Source organism: Hakea prostrata, chromosome 4 (assembly GCF_041222555.1).
Source record: "Hakea prostrata isolate BN-2017 chromosome 4, UWA_Hpros_2, whole genome shotgun sequence".
In the NCBI taxonomy this organism is placed as follows: Eukaryota; Viridiplantae; Streptophyta; class Magnoliopsida; order Proteales; family Proteaceae; genus Hakea; species Hakea prostrata.
Genome location: NC_142603.1, coordinates 38,915,880 through 38,925,761, shown reverse-complemented (window position 1 = coordinate 38,925,761; position 9,882 = coordinate 38,915,880). Strand labels below are relative to the sequence as shown.

General features: G+C 37.6%; 1 protein-coding gene across 1 annotated transcript; it reads right to left on the bottom strand.

Moving 5' to 3' along the window:
- Positions 1–3,137: 3,137 nt before the first annotated feature.
- LOC149018833 (uncharacterized) lies at positions 3,138–3,665 on the bottom strand. The gene has a single exon (XM_089153983.1). It carries the CDS (start codon positions 3,663–3,665, stop codon positions 3,138–3,140), a length of 528 nt encoding a protein of 175 aa, XP_089010109.1.
- Positions 3,666–9,882: the final 6,217 nt, after the last annotated feature.

Genomic DNA, 9,882 nt, shown 5'->3' with positions numbered 1-9,882 from the left:
CACACTAAGTCCTATCCTTCCCACCAACTCACTCGACTCATCAACCCTATTGGTTATCCACTTTACACTCTCCTTCTCTCACTTTTTCTTCCCCTGAGCCCAAGTCTACCTATCCCCTACCACTGCCCACTGTGTTCTTCCTCTTTCTCTCCCATGATCCCCATTGCTCTCTTTCTCTCCCCTCGATTGTCTCCATCCTAGCCAACACTACTGCATCCTTTTCATCCCTTTTCTCTCTATCCCATAATATTCCGTGTTCCCTGTCGACCCTCTCCTTTCCACCTTCTCCTCTCTTCATATCATCACATTTGGTAACTCCATATATGGAAAGAAATCTTACATCCTTGTATAACATTGTGTATCATCTGTCATTCAATATATGTTGCTCTATCAAGTTTCCTGAATATCATTGTAAGAATCTATTTGGAAACTATTATGATATTCAAATATGAACTGTTCCTTCTTGTAATTAGGAAATCCATCCTTACTTTTATAACTCCAAAGAATCCAAGAAATCGTAAGATCTTCAACTTGAGAGGTCCTAAACAAGTATATACAACATATTAGGAAAGATCCCTAACGAATATATATCAAAACATCCATGACCATTCGGTTTCTCTTTTTGTCTGGTCCCCCATCCCCAATCCTTCGTTTTGGATTGACTTTGTTTCGGTCTTGGGTGACTACACTGTATTCTACATATAGCCTCCCTATCATAGGATCAAGATCCAATTAGGAAACAAAGTTACCATAAATAAATCAAACATGGATCTTGATGATTTTGAAATAGAAAACAAAGACAAGAACTATAGGAGGATGGATCATTGCTTTTGGTAATGAAAACATGAAAACATGCATAGGTCTTCATGGAATAAGGCTTTGAAGCATAAATCTAAATAAGGAAATAAAACCTACCATATATGTACTATCATGCATCATGAAGAACACATAGTAAGGTAGAAGAGAACAACTAGAATTCTATGGATTATGGATCATAGAAAGAAAACACAACCATTAACCACTAACATGATCAATGAAAGAAGATCCAAAGAGATCAGAATTCAGATTAGGAAATTATCGAGAGATTAAATCATGGTTTGATCATGAATCCTTCAAAAGCTTGCAATGATCATGGTTAAGATCATTGTTCTAGCCTTAAATCCTTAGGATGACCATGAGAACATGTTCAGAGATGTTTGCAACAGAGGATGCAGCATCTCTTCTACTGTCTCAACTCAAAAAGGAAAGAAAAACAAAGATGTAGGAGAAGAAGAGAGAGTAGACATACCTTTTGATGCAAAAAGAAGAGTTCCGACGAAGATCCGCCAAGAAAACTCCAAGGATGCAAGAGAGATGACTTGCAGAGGTCTTTGGTTCGTTCCGAGGGTTTGGAGGCAGCAAATACGAAGTGGACTCGAGGTTAGACTTAAATAGAGCAAGAATCAACCTAATTGCCAAAGACAGCACCCATTGGTCGAGTAGATTGGTCGACTGGCCCAGTCGACCAATCAGTCGACCAATGCGGACAAAGAAGGCCAAAACAGGGAATTGAAGGCCCGAGATCAAATCCAAACCTAAAGGGGTTTTGTACACAAGTCAAGTGACTTACCTAGTAGGTAGAAATGCCTTCAAACCAAGATAGAGAGCACTCCAAGTCCATCAACTAATTAGATCTTCATTAGGATTCTGTTTCCATAAATAGAACCTCATCATCAACCTTCATGGATTCAAAGCCAGACACCCAGTCCTCTACTGGGATGGCCCAAAGCTGACTTCTTACTTTACTTCGGGTCATCGGACCTACAAATAACAAGGTTTCCGGGTCAAGGTTAGGGCTGGGTTTCACATATTATTCGCAAAGTCACACACAGTCACATGATGATAATTATAAAAAATATAGCAAGATATAAATAATGAAATTGAACTAACATTATCAACATACAAGACACGGTTAAGTTTATTCTTCACCTTTCAAATTGATTTCGCTCTCCAAAGTCCCAAAATTCACACTCAAGAGTAGGTAATTATGCTCAAAATAACCGTAATTACATAAGAGAAAAAATATTAATTGGGAATCAATTGGGGTTCAAAAGAAGTCCAACATACACTTATCAAATAGAACCAGTTGAACGGCCGGTTGCATAGGCTTACATGACTGATTGAACAACTTCAATATACCTAGTTTTGACCAAATATTCAGATTTCTCCTCCGATTTGAAATCAAATTGAACCAAATTTCTCCTCTGATTTGAAATTGGATTGAAGCGAGACTTTGGGGAAAAGCCCCAAAGTATCAACAATTAATCCCAACTAGGACTCAAACGAAAAGCCCCAAATTTGGCTCTGGAGGTGCTCGCGGGCGTCTCTATGAGGTTCAACGCGAAATTGATTGCAATGAATTGCATAAACAACTCTCAAAACCATGGAAAAAATAAAGGAGAGTATAATAAGGCATTCATTGCAACCTAGTAACTCCAACTACTAAATTCTAACATTCAACTATGAAGAAAACACTATTAACCTAGGTTTCGAGAAGAGAGGTTGAAGAACACTCACCTTTCTCAATGTTTCCGCGATGATTCAAGTCTTGAAGCATCACCGCATGGATGGAATCCGAAATCTCCTTTGGTTTCTCCTCCTCTCCAAGCCTCAGCCCCACTCTAGATTAGAAAATGCGTTCTAAGGTGAGTGGAGTCATAAAAATAGGGTTTCTAAACCCAATTCCCGAAAGTTCACTGAAATGGGGGATGGGCGGTCAACCCAGACTAGTCAACCGGTCCAATCGACCGGCCCTTGGTTGACCCCTCAACCAAGGTCTGATTCTGGTGTTTTTTGGCTTGGATGGAAGGTCTTTTAAGTATTTATGTTTGGGTAAATTTACCTCATCATTTGGATTCTCCTTCATCAATTTTCGGACGTGCCAAAATCGTTTTTAATGCCTTTGTGATTGACCTTCTCTCTCTTCTTAAACTCTAGGAGAGTGGTCGACTCATCATTAGGGTCATCCACTACCATGGGGTCCATTTCTGAACCTTCGGGCTCGACTCTAATGGCCCATAGTCGTCGCCGACTCTAGTTCAGGGTTCGTGGTTTGTGGTCCTAAACCATGGGTTAAAGGGTTAGAAATCCAGGGGATTTCACATTCCTCCACCGTTAAAAACAAAGAGGATAGGATACTTTTCTTGCATTTCATCTTCTTCTTCCCACGAGGCTTCGTCAACTGTGTGATTCTTCCACCGAATCTTCAACAATGGTATGGTTTGATTTCGGAGTTGCTTGTCCTTTCGGTCCAGTATTTCAGCGGCCTCTTCTTCATATGACGGATCCACACTCAATCCCTCAGGTTCTTGTGGCAATAGGTGTTTCAAGTTCTCTATGCATTGAAGAAGCAAAGAAACATGGAACACATCAAGTACACCTAACAAGGATGTTGGAAGTGCCAACTGATATGCAATCGGTCCCATTTTCTCTATAATCTCAAAAGGGCCAATATACCTTGGACTGAGCTTCCCCTTGATGTTAAACCTCATCACGCTTCTCATTGGTGAAACTTTCTGAAATGCTCTTTTGCCTATGCGAAACTCAAGGTCTATTCTTCTCTTGTTTGCATAAGACTTTTGCCTAAACTGAGTTGTGTTGATTATTTCCCTAATCAAGTCAACCATAGCTCCACTGGCTTCTATCAACTTAAGGCCCAAATTTTTTTTCTCTCGGGCTCCATCCCAATAAAGGGGAGTTCTACATGTCTGTCCATACAAAGCCTTGAATTGTGCAATGCCAATGGTAGACTAATAACTGTTGTTGTAAGCAAACTCCACCAATGCTAAGTGTTCATTCCAACTTCAGGTCATGTCAACTACACAAGCACGAAGCATATAATCCAAAATTTGAATGGTTCTTTTAGATTGTCCATCTATTTGAGGATGATGAGTGGTGCTCAAATTTAGTAGGATACCCAAAGCTTTTCGCAAACTCTTCCAAAATCTTGATGTGAACCATGGATCTCAATCCGATACAATGCTCATCGGCACACCTTGTAATCTCACCACGTTATCCACATATAATTTTGCCAATTTGTGTATGATGAAGGTAATCTTCATAGGAATGAAGTGCACCAACTTTGTCAATCTGTCAACTAATACCCAAACTGTGTCGTTTTCTTTGTTGGTCTGAGGCAAATCTGTGACAAAGTCCATCGTAATGTCCACCCACTTTCAACTTGGCATGTGAAGTGGTTGCAAAAGACCCGTAGATGCTTGTCGAACGGTTTTTACCCTTTGACAAGTTCCACACTTGGCCACAAAGTCCTCACCATCATTTTTCAATCCAACACACCAATAATGCTCCTTCAAGTCCTTGTACATCTTGGTGCTACCGGGATACACAGTGAACACGGATTGATGTGCCTCACTCAAGATCTCTTTTCTAAGATCTTTGTTCGCCGGTACACAAATTCTTCCCCTATACATTAAAGCATTATCGAAAAATAAAGAAAAATCAATTACCTATTGAGGATCTGAAGAAATATTCTCTATGTTCTATTGTGACACTAGATCCAAAGGCTGTAAGGTAATGAACCTATCTTTTAGGGTCGGCCTTGCAATCATATCACATAGGAACCTTCTGTCTCAATCTCTAACTCCAGCTCTATAATGGAGTTCAACAAAGGCTTGTTGAGTGCATTAAGATCAATCACTTCTTGGGTGCTCTTTCTACTCAAAGCATCGGCAACCACGTTTGCTTTACCCAAATGGTACTGGATATCGCAATTGTAGTCCTTTACTAGCTCCAACCACCAACATTGTCTCATATTCAACTCCTTCTAGGTGAAGAAGTACTTTAAGCTTTTATGGTCAGTAAATATGGCTATCTTCTCTCCATAAAGGTAGTGGCGCCATATCTTCAAAGCAAAGATCACTGCTACCAACTCAAGATCATGAGTGGGATAATTGTTCTCATACTCCTAGAGTTGCCTCGATGCATAAGCTACCACATTTAAATGTTGCATCAATGCACAACCAATTTCAAAGAGTTGCCACTGTCCATATTTATTTATTTTCTTATGATTCATTGGTTTTGGATAGTACAAACAGTTAAGTTATATAGTTTCATTCTATATGGAACTCCAGTTTTTTGTTCTTGGGATCATTAATCATCGTTATTAGTTGAAGAAAAAGTTCTAATGATATTGCTAGTGGAGAAAATGAACTTGAATTCACACCGGAAGGGTTTTAAAGTATGGCTGTATTCCCAAACTCAATTTCTCCTTTGCAGTTCTAGGAGCAAAAGATGATGAAGATAATTATTAAGAAGATAATGGCTTAAAGAGACATCGTGGGTACAATTGTTAACTTCATATCCTATGAATTGTTAAACAAGAGGAAGCAGGTTTTATATTTGTTATATGAGCTCTCAAAATCTGAACTTCCTTGTGAAAAAATTGATTCTGTTGGTGAAGAATTCTTATATTAGTTGGGATGACAAACAACAACTTAGAGGATGTTTGCACTGTTGATAAAGCAGAAACACCCTACAGAATTTGGAATAACCTATTCTTACATGTATCCTTGAAAGCTCTAAATGACGGTTTTAGGAAGTGATTCAAGGAACATGCAATAAAGACTGCACCTACCAACTGTGTCACCTGTACAGCCAGCAGAGGGAAGGTGTAGCCGTCGTGGCTGATAGCATTTCCATGCAAAAGAATGATAAAATGACTTGGGGAAACATGATTTGGAGAGAGGATACATGTCTACCATAGCCAGATGATCTGCAACAATGTAGACAATATCCACTCCTTGGTTGTGCTTATAATCGGTTGGATAGAGTTTGGAAGTCTCTATTCTCAAGTTTTGGGTGAAGTTTCCATGATTTTTAGGTTTGTCTAAATCAAAAGAAGATCGGATTGTATGTTTGCTCTTGAAGTGGGTTTATATGATTATCAAAAAGGGCTTGGCTTTGATATCCAGATTACCAAAATCTTTGAACTAATAGATTCTCAATTCCATGCCTACTAGATTATGAGAGGGAGGTTTGTCGCTGATGGTTTACTAGAGACCACCGTTAAAGAAGGAAAACGGAGGTCTTCAGGAGACTTCTAACCATTAGGCCCATTTAGTTGCAATAAAGTTAACAGTGAGCGGCAGCAATCTAACGTACATTGGATATACTTATGAAGTTTGGGCCATCAGTGGTTCTATACCTTTGAGATATTACATGTTGGTCTCCACCAACTGCATGTCTACTGGAGATAGATTCGGAGCGATGAGGGTAATAATCTACATAAAATATATGAGAAACTGGCATAAGTGTGTCAAACCCCTGTTACGATCATGCACATGAGGTTATGCAAACCTTCCAAGTTAACTAATCTACTTAGGTTATGTTAAATCCACAATTGGTGAGGCTTAAGTGGCTGTGAATGATGTATTACAATACATGTGATGATGTAGTATAGTACATATGATCAAATTCAATTAGTATTGTGTGGTGTTGTGGTTATAACTTACCCATACCTACGAAGGATCAACAGAGAATGGCTATTGAATTTTAAATGTGGTAAACCCAAATTGTTGGGGTTTATGTCATTATGAAAAACAATATAACATGGTGAATCTCTTCTCAAAAGACAACTTTGGTAAGATTAGTGACTTTTACTTGAAAAGAAAATTTCATATGCTTCTTATGCTTTTGGGAACCCCCTAATTTTTTTTTTTTTTTTTTGGGGGGGTTTTTTTTTTGTTTTTTTTTTTTTTTCCCTGGATTTTTTTTTTTTTTGTACTAAAGCCAAAGACACAAGGCTAAGGAAAGAATGAAAGATATGCAATGATAATCATGTCTAAATTAGAAAAATATTTACATGAAAGTAAATGACATGAAAAGTGGAGGCATAAATACATTAGGTCTTTGATGCATAGATCTTTCAACAGAGTAGATATTATGTCATAAATATATATGTCAAGTGAGGCTAACAAAACAGTGCTAATAATTTGGAGTCAAGGAATATTTGACTAGATACTGCGTAAAGCCTTAAATAACTAATGTGATGTAATTTGGAGGAATGAGCTATGAAAGCCTATCAAAGGTCATGTGATGAACACCCAACTTATGTGAAAATGTTTCAATCCTGAATTAGATTTAAAGGATAAACAACGAAATCACTGAATGACTTGAAAAATACTACTAAAGTTCATTAAGGTAAAGTAGAACCATCACAATGAAAGAGGTTGAGCAATTGGCTGTTAATTAGCCGAAACCTACAAAATGTGGGGGTGTGTTAATTGTGGTGCACACTGGCTGAGCTAAGTAGATGTAGAAAGTAAGGTCGCTTTCCAATGAGAATTGTATAGGCGAATTTCTAAACATCCATGAGACTGAGATTTGAAATAGGGTCTATTCACTTTTAGAGGAAAAAAGTCCAAAAGAAAAGTTTTATATAAAAGGGTTTCTCTTGTAAAATGGACCGATAGGATATTTTTGATGAGCTTGCCAACTAACACACATACTGAGGAAAGGTTCAACAAGTCTAACTTTAGTCATTCTCTGTAGTGAAGTTCATTAGACCTAGTGTAGATTCAAGTCTGAAAGACACCTATAACAATGTGTCATATTGTGTCTAATATGTTCACCAATTTAGTGTTTTTTTTTTCTCAAAACTTTTGATTTTTGTGAGGGATTGTTGTAATTTCATGATTTTATTTGAAAAATCCAAAAGTTTCATTTTGTTAAATGGTTGGGTCTTTTCCAAATAGACACCTAGGTAGCCAATAGGTGTCTCTTTTGGGAGGCTTGTTTGGGGGCTAAAAAACACTCCCTAAGGGAAGAGATGTGTTTTTGGAAACAATCTATGGTGGTGGCTAACTACCTATTACTCTCCTATATAAAGGTGGGAGGGGTTGTTTTTTGCACTCGAATATGTTTGAGTAGCTTTGTTTTTTTTCTTCTTTAAACTGTATCATCAAAATAGATTGGTGAATGTAATTTTCGGATCCCTTAATCCATTAATTATTGAATGCACCGTCTGTGATGGAGGGTTGATGATTTTTGGGGTTAGGACGCACTCAAAACCCATGTGCAGCACTATTCGAGGCATTTAAATACTTTAAAGCAAGTGCCGGCCAGCACCAGCGCGTCTCTACTCTGCCAATTTTTGTTCGTGTTTCGCTAGATGGATGTGTGTAACTATGCTTTTGACAAGGGGATTGTTCATGCTTTGAAACAAATAAGTTCTCCAACTTATTATTCTACTTTGTCTGTCTTATACAATTGCCATTGATACATTATATTTTCAACAAAAAAGGCTGAAAAATATAAAAAGTAATCATTGATAGAGGGCCGTCTTTTTTTCTTTTCTTCATGCAAAGTTAAAAACCCACTGAAATCATGAGGACAAAATTGTAAATGTATTAAGTTTTATAAGATTTACTTCTATCTTTCACCATGTTGCTCAATCATTCCTCATCTTTTTCTTCTTTGTCTTCCGTTAGACTTTTGGATAGGAACCCTTTGATCTCTTTGAAAACTTACTTTTATCTTCCTTGTAGGGACTCTTTCTCCTATTTGCGAGTTACAATTGCAAGATATGGGAGTGAAGGCACATGTGCCAAAGGGCTTGCCGGGAAGGTGGGAATATGTGGCACAAGTTTAATATTTTTCAGTCTTTTTCATGTATTCTGCTAAAACGGCTGAACCTAATACTATGGATTTATGATCTTTTTTTGGGTGGGTCTTTTTAGATCATTACCACGGGACACTATAACTTTGACAAATTTTTTGAGAGTTTCAAGTTCCTCAAGCGGGTTTAAATCACATCCTCCTTTTGCAAGTCCAAGCTAAGGAAATCTAGTGTAATGCACAAGAAGTCCTTGATCTTTCTACCCAATTCTCGCACTAAGACATAGCCATCACATGTAATTATGGAATTGCTTGGAATTATTGGCAAAACTTGTAATGTAGGTTTTGAATTTAAAATAGATTTTTTTGTGAAATGGTTTATTAACTGAAACTTACAAGCCATGCATATCTCAACGAATAAATGTTGAAGGAACGTGCACCTATGAGACCAATGTACTTGTTTATCAAGTTAATACAGTTTTCTCTTTATTATTAAAAAAAAGAGAAACAAGACAGCGAGTTATAATTAAATGTGAAAGTTGGTTTCTTCGTTACAATTTAAATTTATGATTATTTGGTCTATGAACATAAAACCATGTAATTGGTATGATTTATGATACTTGATTCTCATTAAAATTAGTGGATTTAAACATAAATTCATGAATAGATCATGCGATATTTATGATTTTTTGCCACTTATATTGGAGTAAAATATTAAAGTTAAAAAAAAATTAAAAAAAAAACTTGTTTTAACCAACCAAATCCCAAACGAACAATACATAATATCTTATTCACAAAAAAGCAATCACTCATTCTTAAAACCAACATTCTTAAGACCAAAGAGTCGGGAGGAAAAGGGGGGAAGTCTCCGTTCCTGGTTCTCCTGTAGCTGGATTCTCCAAAACCACAAGAATCCTTAGAATTGGATTACAAGTCAGCACCTTTTGAGATTTTGAGAAGAGTTGCTCTTTGGAGAGCACAGTACGATGAAAGTTGTAAGCTGTGTTCGGGGGGGGGGGTTATTTTCTATCGTTGGCCTCTATGGTAGAATCAATCAGGGAGGCCTGAGAGGCGGTGCTTTACCCTGTGGTGGATGTCAGCAGTTTGAGTCCGCTTATCTCCAGCTCATGAACTTAGCCGATACAAAGGTAAATGATAGCACCCAATTTTTCTGATTCGGCAGTTCGTTCTATGATTTATCATTCATGGACGTTGATAAGATCCTTCCATTTAGTAGCACCTTAGTATGGCACAGCCTTAAAGTTAACG